This window comes from Aotus nancymaae, unplaced genomic scaffold (assembly GCF_030222135.1).
Source record: "Aotus nancymaae isolate 86718 unplaced genomic scaffold, 86718_ANA_hifiasm-v0.15.2.pri h1tg000036l, whole genome shotgun sequence".
NCBI classification, from domain to species: Eukaryota; Metazoa; Chordata; class Mammalia; order Primates; family Aotidae; genus Aotus; species Aotus nancymaae.
The window spans coordinates 12619908-12636275 of NW_026988450.1; the positions used below are offsets into that span (position 1 = coordinate 12619908).

General features: G+C 39.5%; 1 protein-coding gene across 10 annotated transcripts in view; it reads right to left on the reverse strand.

The window, feature by feature from the left end:
- The window catches only part of ASPH (aspartate beta-hydroxylase), a 221692-nt gene that overhangs the window by 103088 nt on the left and 102236 nt on the right, over positions 1–16368 (reverse strand). For all 10 annotated transcript variants that reach the window (XR_010345529.1, XM_064384230.1, XM_064384227.1 and 7 more), the window contains one exon: positions 14365–14406. Coding sequence is in view for 9 of the 10 variants with exons in the window: in XM_064384230.1 (XP_064240300.1) it covers positions 14365–14406 (42 nt within the window). In the remaining variant the exon portion in view is untranslated. The remainder of the gene's footprint in view (positions 1–14364; positions 14407–16368) is intronic.

Here is a 16368-nt window from a genome sequence, read left to right on the forward strand (position 1 = left end):
TTTCTCCTACACCCTTCATCCATGCATGCTGACTTTTAAAAATGAACCCAAAGGCAAAAATCAGTGTTCTCTGATTCTACCATGACCAACTCAAAAAATGTATTTAAAACTTGAAATGAGTTTAGAATTCACAACATAAATGGCTACATATTCACCTTAAGTAGTTAACATATCTAGTGGTAAATAATTTAGGAGAGGAACCATGAAAGAAGTACCGTTATGCCCTCAGTAATGGCTTCTCACTACTTTTATAATAAGAGTTAAAGAAAGAAACCAACATCCTCTCTGGCATGAGAGACCCATGAATGGGTCTACGGCAATGACTCAGAAAGTGCTGAGAACCTTCTGAGTACAAAGCACAGTTAAGTTCCTTCAGTAAAAAGGCAGAAAGTGAACCAATGAAGTGGAATGCATCTGCCATTTATTTCTAGCACTGTTTTTCCTCAAACATCTTCATCCTATATGGCAATATTTCTTCAGTGAATGACATGTTCCCACATACATGATGAGAATTTAATTAGTTGCCTCAAATAGTTAAACAGCAAAAATCTCAGAGGATAGTGTCTACCCCCAGCTGCTGAAATGAGGGTGGATAATGAGAACAGCAGGAGTAGGGAGGAGGACAGGGACTTCAGCCAATGGTCAAGTGGGTCTCTCCAGTCCAAGGCTGGAGGCAGTTGCTGTTTTCCCAGGCAACACATTTGCAGCACTGGGAAAGACTGGCCTTTCTTCCGGCACTTGCTGGCATCAATGCAGTAGAAACTAGCAGCATCAGACAAAGCTAGACCTTTGAAAATATCATTGATAAAAATCTTGTTATTTAATAGCTGAAGTTTGAGCATGTGTAGATGGCAAATGAGAATTCGTTAAAACTAGTCTTTTAGTCCTGATTCACATTTTCATGGTTTGGTAAGAACAGACCTGAGTGAGGTGAGAGTCTGCCGATGAGACAGAGCATGGGCCATAGGATGAAAAGGGTCTACGCCAAGATTCAGACAGCAACAGCTGCCTCGACTACCAAGCTCAGTATTCTGTCCACACCATGAGAAGGAAGCACTGCAAGTTTTCCTCAGCTCCTCAGTACAGCTGGGTTTGCCTATCATTTGTGGCTCATATGGTTATCTTTAAGATAGCTGTTTAATAAACTTACAATATTTTTTTCAAATAACAGGTTCAGTTTTTCTCAATCCTTTTGTTGGCTTTATATTTTATAAATTTAAAAAAACCCTTAAATGGGATTCAAATACTGTCAAAAAAAAAGATTTCTGAATCAGGTGATACCAATAAAAATTTTTAGTTAAGATGCACCTGGTACACAGATCTGATTGACTAGGTCAGCTGCACATCTTAACTAACACTTCTCAACCATGACTGCACATTAGAATTATTGCACCTAGAGCAATGAAATCAGAATAGTTGAAGGCGGGACCCAGGGCACCATTTGAAATCTCCCCCATGTGATTCTAATGCGCTTTCTTCTTCCTCTTCATCCACTGGGATCCATCCTGCAGTCCTCTGCTGTCACTGTGCCTGGCCAGCAGTGACACAGAGCTGGGTGAGACTGGCAGGCAGCTAGGGGTGGGAAATGTGACAGTATACCGTGGTGCCTAAGGAGAACCTAGTTTTGTTTGGGTGCATCACTGGTTTCAATAGAAGTTAATTATCCATATATTAGCTTCAGATGTTCTAGACGGAGGGCAAAGAGGAAAGGGGAAGGTTAGATAAAAGCATTATGGCAGGTGATATACCATGAGTGCGGCTGCTCTCCTGGCACTGAGCTCATGTCCTGCTGCCTTCATTCTGGACCAGCTCCTAACGACGTGGCAGGGCTAGTGATGGAGCCCTGTGCTATTCCAGTGCTTCTGAGGATTCAATGCTACCCCTCCATGTGGAAATCCTGCTTTCTGTCAGCAAACATCCTCTGCTGGCAGCCTTACTTGTGGTCTGTTCCAGAATCCCTGTGAGGCCGGGTTTCTCCATATTTCTGAGATAGATTTGCCTGCTGCCTCCTGCGAGGCCTCCAGACCTGCCTGTGGGAGGTGCCTAATCTTCATCCCATGCCCACCCAGCACCAGGCATGGTAACAGCAAAGGTCTGTGGTATAGATCCAAATGGATGAAGGGGAAGAAGAAAGAGCATTGCAGCAAAGAGGAAAGGCAAGGCTGATATTCATGGTGTGAAGGAAAGGTGGTAGACTGACTTCCAAGCAGGATGTAATGAAATCACTCAAACTGAAATACAGAATTTGATTTATTTTCACCATTACTAATATTTTCCTATTGTCAGTATATATTTGATTTTTAAGTGAAAAACAAAAAATATGGCAGGAATTACTGCTGTCAGTGCCACTGGACCTATCATCATATTAGAAAAATCAAAAATGCTATGGGGAAGAGGTCTACAGGGCTCAGACTAAGGTAATTTTCAGTAATGCATTTTCCAAACTAACGTACACACCAATGTGAAGTCTTGTTTAAATAAATGAATATATTCAACTACTCACAGCACTGTCTTTTTATGGCACATTTTTTGAAAGCTTAATTTTAAGTTAGTTTAGGCATATGTGGTTAAAGTTCTTTTTTTTTTTTTTTGAGATGGAGTCTTGCTCTGTCGCCAGGCTGGAGTACAGTGGCACAACCTCAGCTCACTGCAACCTCTGCCCCCAGGTTTCAAGTGATTCTCCTGCCTCAGCCTCCTGAGTAGCTGGGACTACAAGCGCATGCCACCATGCCTACCTGGCTAATTTTTTTGTTAATTTTCCTCAGTATACAAATAGACAATTGTGTTCATAAACAATGAAGTGCCTGATTTGAAAAAGAGTGTCACATCTTCCTTCATTAAAAAAATTACAATCCTAACAATAATTTAAAAATATGCCAATACCTGACCTTTTTCCTTAAGAAACCTATTTTACTTTCCTGCTCATATTGTCACAATCATTACACAAATTAGCTTTGTAAAATGTGGAGTGCTCCATGGGCAGCATTAGAATGGGATTTTAATGATAATGAAGAATTTGCTATTGTTGTCCTGTGGCGTGTTTGACTGAAGATGCACTCTGGTGAAAACAGGTGTCCTAAATTATCACATGTACTACACTATGGTTAGAAATCATGAAATGAAAAATAAAAACAAAAAGAATGTGTATTTCAACATAGCTAAAAACTTCTACTATACTTGCTAAGACTGGTAATATATGCTGAGCTTATTTAAATCACTAAAATTGCTATAATTAAACTTCTCTCTAAATCAGACTTGTGTGAGAGTCAGAAATCTCCTATAATTAACTTATCTGTGGAAGTAATCAGACAATAACTGCTGGTGTATTTTAGGAACCACTAAAACTACTGTAGCTGTTGCATGTAATGACTATAATAAATCTTTAACAGCAGTTATCTCATAACCTCTTTTCACAGCTGCAAGGGTGAACGAGAGACTGTTTTTTTCAAAGCTTTTCCTTGAGTTGGTTTAATTGTGATATTGCTACATTGCTCTTCTATAACATGGAAAAATTACTACACATAACGGTTAGCGGGAACTTAACTACCAGCCTGTGCTGCAACATCTAGGCAGACTTGTCAACGGGGAATACCTGTGTTTCAAGACTGCTAAATTAAGGACTAAAGCATCTCCAATGAGCAGCAAAAAGACAAAGACAGAAGATCTAACTAGGCTAGCCATGCAGTAATTAAGCTCAAGGCAGTGATGACTTGGTCAAGCCCACATGCATCAATGGAATGGACCCTCAGAGACTAAATGATTCCAACTTTATGACAGGTGTCTTTGCGCCAGGCACAACAGCTCTCATCTCAGTAAGATGAATGAATGAATTTTTAAAGGAAAAGACCACATTTCATACTTTCTAAGCTCACAAGCCAAAGCCATCCCTGGCTGACTTACTATCCACCTTCATGAGTAGCCCCAGGGAGACTGGTAAAAAAGCCAGCAGAAACTTGAGGAGGATGGATTAGCTATATATGACTTCAGAAACAAATCATCCCCAAACTTAGCACCTTGCAACAATCATAAACATTTATTATATTTCACAAGTTTTTTGCTATGTGGACCCAGCTTCTTGTATACTCTCATAATGTGGCAGCTGGTTTTCTCCAGAATGAGTGATTTAAAGGGATTATGGTAAAAGCTGCAACATCTTTCATGAGTTAGCCTTGGAAGTTACACTGTCATTTCTGCAATATTCTTTTGGCCATATAGATCAGTTTTATTCAATAGACAGAGAACTACACAGAGGTGTGAATACCAGCAGGCAAGAATTACTGAGGGCTGCCTTCTAGGCTGACTACTATACAAATCTACCCCCTGAAAGAGCAGCTTCTGATAAAATGTACAAGTTTGTTATGTTTTGCCTGAGTTCATTTCCCAATACAGGAGATAGAAGTCCTACTGGCTTGAGGTGTAAGAGGGCAGAAATTGGGTTGACCAGGCAACTGAAAATTTAGATAGTGAATCCCAGAAGTGAGGGGAAATTCCAGAAACAAGTCTCAAAATCTGAGTATCAATTCTGTGCAAATCTTTGGCAAACGAGTAATCTCTGAAGCCATAAGACGCCTCCACCCTTGCTAACCGGACTTTAAACAAAGCAATTAAAAGCCAAAAATCCTGACCAGAGATATTAGCTGCTTTACACTGTTGGAGAGTCAGATTTTTCAATTTGAGTTCAGGCAAGTTAACTGTCTACTACACACCAACAGTCCTCAGAAAGAACAAAACAAATTCCAAAGTTGCTACAACAAATTACATACACAATCCAGTTTTGAACCAAAAATTACTAGACATGCAAAAAAAAAAATAGAAATCACCTGACCCAGTCTCAGGAAAAAAAAGGAGCCAACTGCAACTGCCTGCCATTGTGCCCAAATATTGGGTTTATTAGTAAAATACTTCAAACAGCTGGTTATAAATAAGTACAAAGAATTTTTTAAAAATAGTATTCATGCCTAAACAGATGTGGAATCTCTGTAGTTTTCATTTCAGAAGCAATTGGAGATCTAGAGTTGGAAAGAACAGTAGCTAAAATGAAAACTTCACTAGATGAACTCAACACAGATTTGAAATGGCAGAAAAATCAATGAACTTGAAGATAGAATAATAGAAAGTATGCAATCCAATGGGGAAACATAATTAAATAGTGAACAAAGTGTTATTGTTGTTGTTGTTTGAGCCGGAGCCTTGCTCTCTCTGTCACCTAGGCTTGAGGGCAGTGGTGTGATCTCAGCTCACAGCAACCTCTGTCTTCAGGGCTCAAGTGATCCTTCCACTTCAGCCTCACAAGTAGCTGGGATTAAAGGCATGTGCCACCACGACCTGGCTAATTTTTGTATTTTTAGTAGAGACAGGGTTTCACCATGCTGCCCAGGCTGGTCTTGAACTCCTGACATCAAGTAATCCACCTGCCTTGGCCTCCCAAAGTGCTGGGATAACAGGCCTGAGCCACCGTGCCCAGCCTAAAAATACTCAGATTTTCATACACCTGTGGGACATTTTCAAGCAGTCCAATATACATGTAATTATAGTCACAGAAGTAGGGGAGTGCAAAAAAAGATGAAAACATTTTGAAGAAATCGTAGCTGAAAAACGCTTAAATCACAAGATTTATGGGTAATGATTAAACAAGAACTCATCTGAAAATAACTTGAAATGTAGCAAGTATATTGTAGACACTTAAAGTGAATTCATACTTATACTTTTCTGTTTATAACTCTTCCTGCCCACCATTCAGGCTATTTGCATCTTATAATATCACTATTAGATGAAGGGGCAATGAAAGAGAATGGGGTTAGTCACATTTTTTTCATACTACAACTATTTATTCAGCATCCATTATCTATGGTTAAGTGCCACTAGTATAGTGTGATGGTTAATTTTATTTGTCAACTTGACTAAGCCATGGTAATCAGACATTTGGTCAAGCATGTCTGGATGTTGCTGAGAAAGTATTTTTAGGTGAGATTAACATTTAAACCAGCAGACTTTGAGTAAAGCAGATTATTCTCCATAATGTGAGTAGGCCTGATCCAATCAGATGAAGGCCTTAAGAAAAACACTTATCTCCCTCCAAGGAAGAGTAATTCTGCCTCTAGACTCAAGCTGCTACATCAACTCTTCCCTGTGGATTTTGGACTTGCCAGCCTCTATAATCACATGAGCCAATTCCTTAAAATAAATCTCTATCTGTATCTATTTGTATATCTATACACACACACACACACACACACACACACGGACAGACACACACACATCCTATTGGTTTTCTTTCTCTGGAGAACTCTGTAAACTCTGACTAATATAAGGGGATAGGGGTTGATCACGGTTCCTACTCTTAATCAGCTTTTTGTCTAGAAAATAAAGGGAAAACTCAAAATATGTGCTAATGAAAAATCTGCAAGCACAAGGCATCTTGGGAACAAAAAGAGAAACACACCTTCTGGTCTGGGAGTGTAGTCAGAGAAGGCTTTCTGAAAGACAGAACATCGAAGTTCAGTTTTAAGAAACGGGAGTGATAAAAGAAAAGTGGAGAGATTAGGAAGAACATTTTGAACCGAGGGAAGCCATAAACAGGGGCTATATCCTGAAATGCATCATGTGCTGTGCTAAGAAGTTTAGTTTTTATCATCAGAGCAATAGAAAACTTTGTTCAAATATGTTATTTACAGTTATAAGAATCACAATGAAAACCTCACTGAAGATTTTTTAAATAAGAAAACTTTCGAATGACACTTGATTATTAACTATGTTTGTTATATTTTCCTATGATAAAAGAAAACTAAGAACTATCCATCCGAAGTACTAGTTGCACCAAGCTGATTTACTGGCTGTAATACAGCCAACTCCACCTTTCTTTAAGTTGCTTTGCAGATGTGATTTCTGTTAGTGTAAATGTGACTTGTTTTCTAGCGCCATCTGGTGTTTTGTTAGGGCACTGATTACGACTTAAAAAAAAAAATAGTACCCAGGAAATCTTTAAATGTTTTAAAGACATATATATACTGTTTAAACATATTCTTAATGGTAATGAATAATTTAATAAGATATTAAGTATAATTCTAAATAAAAAAATTTAGGAAAAGTACACAATACAATTTTATCTAACACACACCAACCCACGTGCACACATAGATACACACAGGCAAAAACACATTTCCATTGCTCTTCAAATGTCTTTAAAGGCTCACAAATCCCAACTGATAACTGACATTTGATAATATATTAAATCAGGAACATATTGCATATTTTTGTGTTCAGTGAATTTGTCAAAGCACAGCTTTTTAAGGTTAAATTATTTTTCCTAGAGTCAGGATCTCTCTGTTGCCCAGACTGGAGTACAGTGGCGTGATCATAGCTCACTGAAGCATTGATCCTCCTACCTCAGACCCCCAAGTAGCTGGGACTATAGGCTCATGCTACCATGCCTGACTAAGTGTTGGGTTTTTGTTGTTGTTGTTTGTTAGTATCTCACTATGTTGCTCAGGCTGGTCTCAAACTCCTGGCCTCAAGCAATCCTCCCCCTTGGCCTTCCATGCTGAGATAGGCATAAGCCACTGTGCCCAGCCATAGATCCATATTTGACCTCTCTCACTCCATTATCCAACTCATTATCAAATCCTACTAACTTTACATCCAAACATATGTAGACTCTAACCAGCACTCACCACCTCTACTCTGTATCATCATCATGTCTTGCCTGGACCACTGCAATACTCTCCTAATTGCTTTCCCTGCTTCCAGTCTTGCACCCCTATAGCCAGAATGAGCCTTTGAAAACATAATGCAATCATATCCATCTTCTGCCCAGAGTCTCCCAATGGCCATCTCACTGGAGATAATACACAAGTTCTTACTTTGGTCTTCAAAGGCTTATGTGATTTGGATCCTTGACCTCTCTGGTCTCATGCACTCCTACACTCTCCCCTTACACATTCTTTACCAGCAATCACCTCCTTGTTAAGCCTCAAACATGCTAAGCACACATGCCCTAAGGACTATGAGAATGTTCCCCAAGCCCCAGAACCCTTCTGCCAGATGGCAGTGCAGCTCATGCCCTTGCCTCTTCAAATCTTCAAATGAAATGTCACCATCCAAGAGGCCTATCACATAGCAACGCCTCCTGATCATTCTGTTCTCTTTTCCTATTTTATATTCCTTTTCACACTTAACACTGCCTTTTATATTTTAATTTTTTAAAAACTACATATTCCCACTCTCTCCCCTATACACACTAAAATGCAATTATAATGAGAGCTGCAACTTTGTTTTATTGACTATTTTGGTCCCAGTGCCTAAAACAGAGCCTGGACATCATAAGTACTCACTATGTATTCAATAAATGGATGAACACAAATCATCGTTTGAATTTGACATCTAACAAGCCATTTTTGTATTGCATTATTTGGTAGTTCACACGTTTTGTGACTGTGGGCTATGGAATATGTGGGAAAAGATGACATCCAGTGGGGAGAAACTGATATCGCAATTTCATCTAAAACATAAAAACAATCTGATTTGACTTAAGAAACAGACATCCACAAATGAGGGCCTGTTTTGCCTTAAACAAATATCAATTTCTGTTATTATGGAACTAAAGCCTGATGAGTGAAGCACATTCCATTTTTTTACTACATATTCCAAATACGTAATGTTTCCCTTTCCCTTTTCCCTACCAGGTAACAGTATCATATGAGTCGATTCGAGTAAAAAATACATGGAATTTCCACAGCTGACAATTTGCTCCAACAGATTTTCAATAAATTTGTGATAATATTGATTCATTATTTCTTTTAATTTTGTCTATTTCTGCATTTCCCCCTTAATAAAATACTGTTACAAACATATTTTGGTTGGTACTGATCTAAAGGGCTAATTTTAAATGGTGGGAGAGTGACAAACAGTCAACCGAAGCTGTTGCAATGATCCTCTCTGCAGGTTCCAGAGGTCCCGGCCCCTACACTCCCCTGGCAAACCACCTTTAGGATCAGAGCCCCTGGAGGTCAGACTTGTGCACCGAGGATACCCAGCAGTGCAGGGGAAGGTACGTGCTGCTAAGGCTAGAATGGGAGGTCTGGAGCATGACGGGCAGAGATGATGTGAGGGGCTCAGAATTGCAACTGCCCTGTGAGCAGCAGATCTGGGGCAGGTTTGCAAGTGTTCTTGTTTATCTGCAATAAGCCGTGCCCACCATTCGGATTCCCTGTCCCTCCCTTTGTAAGAATGCACTGAAGTGGACCTCCCAGAAGCAAACCAGTCAATGCGTAAATGAGAAAGGGCTCTATATGGTACAGAGATGTCCATGGGCTGGGTATGGTGTCCGCAGCATGAAGAAAATGTCCAGACTCCCACCATGGCCTAGTCCCTGACTTTCTCTAACTGTTTCTTACGCACTCTAGGTTTGTTCAGGGTGCTCCAGCTTCTCGGCCCTTCTCTCCTGTCTCAGGACTTTTGCACAAACGGTTCCTCTGCTCAGAATGCTTAGGTTTCACTAACCTTTTGGGACGCCTTCTTCCCTAACTTACCACCCCTTCTCTCTACAGCATGCTCTTCTGCTTTGTTTCTTCAGAAATCTTACCAAAATTTCAGTCTATGTGTATACTGCTGGGATGTGAGCTCCCTGAAACAGGAACCTCATCTGTCTTGCTCTCACCTGCAACCACCTGTCTAGAACAATGCCTGCCACGTAGCTGGCACACAAATATTTAAGGGGATGAAGGAATCAATTTTTGAGTGTGTGAATAATAGAAAGTTGACCACTTGTAAAAATATATATTCTTATGACCTATCGAGCTTTTTGGTATTGAACAGTAGCCACGTTCCTAAAATATGATAGTCAAATATATTTTAATAACAAAAGGAATAAAATACTGTATGCTCAAGACTGCTAATTATTGCTACTTCTCAATATTGCATATTTCCTTTTTCCTTAGAACTAAAACCCTAAGTTTTAGCTTTAACAAAATTCTGTCAGTTAAATGCAGTTTTTCTAAGAAGCCTACTCCTTCTCCAATCCTCAATCCTATAACCTGGATGTGGCTATAATGGCTGGTGCATGAACAACCCTTTTGGAACATCAGGTTATGGACTAAGAATGGCAGAAATGCTGAGAGAGGAGTGGGGTCCCCCATGAGCCACTAAACTGGCCCTAGGTTATTTAGGTGGGTAAGAAATAAGATCCTGTCTTTTTAAGACACTAAAATTTGACTTTTTAAATTTATTTTTTAGTTTTAAATGTTTTGTAGGAACAGAGTCTCGCTATGTTGCCCAGGCTGGTCTTGAACTCTCGGTCTCAAGCAATCTTCCTGCCTTGGCCTCCCAAAGTGCTTGTATTAAGGGCTAAAATTTGACTTTTTAAAATGAAATGTACCTGAATTTAATGGGAATGGGAATGTGGTGATTGGTAGGGTTGGTTTGAATCTGAACTATAACTCACCTCTTGAAGACATGGAGGGAAGAGGCTAAAGATGGGGAGTCCTGTTAGAAAACCAGGCCTTTCCACAAATATGTTCATTTCCCCAACCAATGCAGGACAGGAACACATGAATAAAGGCCAGAGAGAGTGTGTTTTCCTCTTCCTCCTCTGTTACCCTCTGGAATCCAGGATCCTGAAAAGTGAGACCTGAGTGATTGTGGCACTGGGGCGTGGCCTCCATGTACTACAGCAGTGGAATCTCTGTCTTGAAGCCACGTGATGAAATGTTCACGGTCCAAGACAAACTAAGTGGTGTGGATCATATTCATGAGTTTTTCATAAAGCTAAATTTATTCAATTTTTAAAAACTGCTCTTTATTCCTAAATAATGTTTGCCTTACTTTTGGGGCTGAAAATATAGTTGCTTGTATAATTGATTATAAGTGTATATAAAATTTATATAAGTGTATAAGTGTATATAAGTGATTATAAGTGTATGTAAGTGTATATAAAATATAAAAGTCATGTTTTAACACAATAAAAAGATTAGTAGACCTATGCTAGGTCCCCAAATTAACTAATTTGTTAGTCAAAGCAATCCTAAGTCCAGATATTTGGATAATAATAGTAGACTCAGATCTGGGGAATAATAACAGTAGAAGGTTGCATTTATTATTTACAGGTATTATTTTTATTTTATCCTTCTACTAGGATGTTTACTCTGTGAGGTATAAGAATCGTTATCCTCATTTCTGGATTAAGAAATTGAAAGCTAAGTGTTTTTAAATAAATATTTTATTTTCCTTGTTAGTTCTACGCTCAAGACAGTGTGGTTTCAATGATTCCGTGATTCCATGAACCATGAGCTTAAACATACTGAGTCACAGGAACCACCTCCGGTTTCCTTAGGAATGATAATAGCAGTTTTCTTAACCCAAAATCAGTCACTTGAGTTTTGGGTTTTCCATGAATTTCCAACCTAGAAGTTCCATCTGGGTTCTAGTTCTTACTCGTACAGTTAGGGTTTTATAGGGCTTTTAATATTAATCCTTATTAAGAAATAACAGAAACCCATGCAATAAATATTTATCAAGTGTCTGTTGTGTACTGTGCATGGTTCTAAACACAGGAGATGCAACAGTGAGGAAAAAAAAAATGTGTCTTCATGGAACCTTCATTCCAGTGGAAGGTTCAGACAATAAACACTAAAGAGTTAAACTGCCCAATATTTCACATGGTGATAGTGCAATGGAGAAAATAAAGAAACAGAATACTGAATGTAAGGGGTTGCAATCTTAAATAAAATCAGTGAGGGGAGTCTCACTGAGAATGCAACAGTTGAGCAGAAGGGGCAACTTGTGTGTCTATCTAGAAACACTAAAGGGGCAACCCATGTGTCTATCTGAAAAAGAGCATTTAGCCTGGAAGGGAATGGCCAGTGCAAAAGCCCTGAGTCCTTCGGTGTTCTTGGCATGGGAGCTGGTGGAGCTGGAAGAGAGGGAGCAAAGGAAGAGAGAGTCACAGGACGTGAAGTTGGGGAGGAAACCAGTCGAAGAGGAGGAAAGGAAAACAGACTGTGTGAGATCTTATAAACCACTGCAAAGATTTTGTGTTTACTCTGAGGAAGATAAGATGTTGGAGGGATCTGAGCAACATGAAATGACTTAAGTTTAAAAGGCTGTGGCTACTGTCTGAGAAAGATTATAGAGATGCAATGGTGGAAGCAGGAAGACCAGTTAGGAGGCTACTGGAATAACATAGGCAAGGGATGGTGGTGACTTGGTCCTGGTGGTAGTGGGTACAGGCGGCAGAAGTAGCTGGATTCTCAATGCATTCTGAAGAGGGCTGGTGGGATTTGCTGAAGGATTGACAGTGAGGTATGAAACAGGTTTGCAGGAGGAGTGTGTTTTGAGTGGGGAAGATCAGGAGTCAGTTTTAGACTTGTGAAGTTTGAAGTGATTATTACACATCGAACACATGTAACACTGAAGTTATCAGGCAGACACCATGTAGAGAGCTGGACACACCAGTCTGGAGTGCAGGAAAAAGACTCAGACTGTAGGTAAATTTGTTAATCTTTGGCATACAAAGGCATTTAAAGCCATGAGATTAGATGAGATCATCAAGGGAGTATGTGTAGATGGGGAAATACTTGGAAGACTAAGTCTGGGGCACTCCAGTGATTGATTAATGGTCGAAGAGATGAGAAACATCTCCAAAGAACCTGAGAAAAGCAAACAGTAGAAAGCAGGAGAAAGACCAAGAGAATGTTATCCAGCAAGTCACGTGAAGGGAGTGTTTGAAGGAGAGGAAGTGATCAACTCTATCAAAGCCGCTGATTTGCCCCTTCTTGCCTTGTGTTTTCTCATTAGCATGTATCACTATCTATCATAGTTATGTCCTAAATATATTGGAAGATTCAGGAGGTAAGGCAGTGGAGAGCTTGTGAGAGTATGATGACTGAGCTGATGTCAGTGATCTTTAAAACAGAGTCAGCCAACAGTTTCTGACATTGAGGAGAAAACTGCAGAATTATACCAGTTATTTAGAAATGCATAACTAAGTCCTAGAAAGAAACAGCTAAGGCCGGGCATGGTGGTTCACACCTGTAATCCCAGAACTTTGGGAGGTCGAGATGGGCAGATCACGAGGTCAGGAGATTGAGACCAGCCTGGCCAACATGGCAAAACCCGTCTCTACTAAAAAAAAAATACAAATCAAATATTAGTCGGGTGTGGTGGTGTGCACCTGTAATTCCACCTACTCGGGAGGCTGAGGTAGAAGAATCACTTGAACCATGGAGGCGGAGGCTGCAGTGGCTGAGATGGCTCCACTGCACTACAGTCTGGGTGACAGAGTGAGATGCTGTCTCAAAAAAAAAAAAAAGAAAGAAAAAAAGAGTGGGACTAGGGGATATGAAGTAGTAGGGAAGAAGACTGCTGCTATTCATTATGAGCCTCCACTTTTCAAACTATATCCTTGTACTACTTTGACGAAAATTAAAAACAACTAGTTAAAAAAAGTTTTCATGAACTAGATGCCTACTTCTTAACTTCTGGGCTGTGAAATTACAGCCAGAGGCCAGCAACTCCACATGCTCACCGGGTATCATTTGCACACGAAGTAAGGTCTTGTGCATCATATGTATAAGATACATATGTACATACTGCTTTCATCACTACAAATTAAATTAAAAGCATTCTTGAAATTTTAATAATATTCAATCATTAAAGATAATATCAGTCAACTAATAACTAAAAATAGCCACTATTCTATGGTCATCCATATAATTTTTTAACATTAAAAATAGTTCTTCACTCTGAGTAAGTTTAGGAACTCCTGTGAAAGTTAAACTACAATACTATAGGTTACTAAATTTATGAGACTGCCTTTGTAATAAACTTTTGAAGGCAGAGATAATTCTTTCTACATAGCTGTAACTCTGTTTGCATGTCTTTCTAACAATTCAGAGTTCCTTGAAAACGATATCATGTTCTAGGAATCTTCAGATTCCTATACCTAGTACAGTTGTTGACATATCAACAATAAATAATTTTTAATATTTCCTAAGTGCTTTCCCTGTTAGCTATTGCTTTAAGCACTTTACATATATTTTCATTTAATTACTATCATGGAAACACACCCTTCAGAAGTTGATACTCTTAGTATTCCTATGTTACAGAAGAGAAAACTGAGCCGCAAAAGTTAAGTAATTTTCCTAAGGACACATGAGCACGAACATCAAAACTAGAAATGAGAAGCCCGGCAATCTCTTTCTGTGCTTTGGCTCTTAATGTTTACGTAGAATAAGTGTTTGTTGATAAAGTCATTGAAATAACAAACAGGAGCAAATTCTTTCAATTAGTGACATAAAATCATGTTATTCTTGGATGGTATGTTGACTTTTCCCATGTATATTTTAAAGGCTGTTTATCTGACAATCTCACCTTTTGCTTTTTGTTCTGGATCCTCTGTTTTTCTATTTGTTTCTGAAAATTAAAGACAAAACATAGTAAGTACTATGCAAGTCACCATTCAGTATCTCAAAATATACAACAACATTTAAATGAATTCAATAAGTATAATTAAATAAAAATATATTCTGAGCAAATACAATTTTCCTAAATCTGGAATTCATTACACATGAAATTCATTAGAAAATATCAAGATTTGGGCTGGGTGCGGTGGCTCACGCCTGTAATCCTAGCACTTTGGCAGGCTGAGGCGGGTGGATCACAAGGTCAGGAGTTTGAGACCAGCCTGACCAACTGGTGAAACCCCTTCTCTACTAAAAATACACGCACACACACAAATTAGCCAGGCGTGGTGGCTTGTACCTGTAATCTCAGCTACTTAGGAGGCTGAGACAGAAGAATCGCTTGAACCTGGGAGGTGGAAGTTCCAGTGAGCCAAAATCATGCCATTGCACTCCAGCCTGGGCAACAGAGCAAGACTCCGTTAAAAAAAAAAAAAAGAAAATAACAAGATTTGGGCAATAAGTCATCAAGCACTGACTAGGCAGATAGGTATCAGGTACCAGGCTAAGTACTCCTTGTCTATAATATAAGAGAGTTGGAGTGGGTGATGTACATCAACTCTCAGTGTCTCTATGGTACAAAGACATGTGGGTGGGGAGAAGCCATCATTAAAGCTTGTTCAATATTTTTATTGTCTCTTGAAATCAGAAAACTACTTTAATAAGTGATATCATGTGATTTAAAGGAACGCAGCATGTCACACTGCTTGGAATATTAGTATGCTACTCTAAGAACTTTACACATACACAGATGACCCACTGGGGGAGCTGGTGCTGAAGCCCAAGTGAGAAGCCAAAGATGAACCCAAGAGCCCACCTGTGTCAGATGCACTAAGCAAATCACAGTCAGTGTCTTTCCCACAGACAGAATTTCCGAGTACAATGACACCCACCAAGAGCCTAGACTAGCCAAAGAACATCCACCCCTCACAGTGAAAACAGCAGCATATGAGCTGACCATGTGTTTTTAACCTCATTTCTGCACCTATAACTTCACATTAGGACTACCATGTAATGTAAATTAGGATCTAGTTAATTTTCAAGGTAGATCACCTGATTACAGCCTTAGTAGGAACTTACCTATTCTTTGGGTATTTCTAGAAACACGGGCATATGCACGTGGGCTGGTGTGGGAACAAGGTAGAGTCTGGGAGGTTGATTTAAAATATCAGACTCTGTCCTCTCCCACAGAAGCCGCAAGAGGATGTCGATGAGATCAGGGATGCCGTCAAGCGAACATCTCAATCTGTTGGTCTCGAGTTCCCCGTGTTCATTCATATAACACATTTCAATTTGAGAAGATGAAAAGTAAATCTGAGGCTTGTTTTTTTTTTTTTTTTTTTTTTTGAGACGGAGTTTCGCTTGTTACCCAGGCTGGAGTGCAATGGCGCGATCTCGGCTCACCGCAACCTCCGCCGTCTGAGGCTTGTTTTTAATGCAGGGAAGGGCTTTTTATAAGTCAAGTGGTTTTGCTCCTTTGAGTCGCTAGAGAAGAGGAAGAAAGGGGAACTAACTTTGAAATATAGTGTGCCACATCACTTATGGATTCTCTTGTTTTCTCACACCCTGTGGAGAACGTCTTACCGCCTTCTTTGTACATAGGAGAAAACAGATGGTTAAGAAATTAAAGTGCCCAAAGCTATCAAGGCCAGCAGTTCACATAATTCCAAAGCATACATTCTTTCCATCGAACCACTGTGTACCTTTCTTGAAAGAGAAATGAGGAGAGGTGCCAGTCTTGACTTTTGGAAAGAGTTGGTTTTATAAAGTTGACAGCACATACCTCCGGGCAGTGCTGAAAGAATAATGCAAGTTTGTTTTTTTTTAAGGACTTGTAGCTCTTGGCAGAATGTTCTAGAATTCCTGATCATTTTAACTATAACCTCCTCATTATAAAGTTAGGTAGCTGAACTAG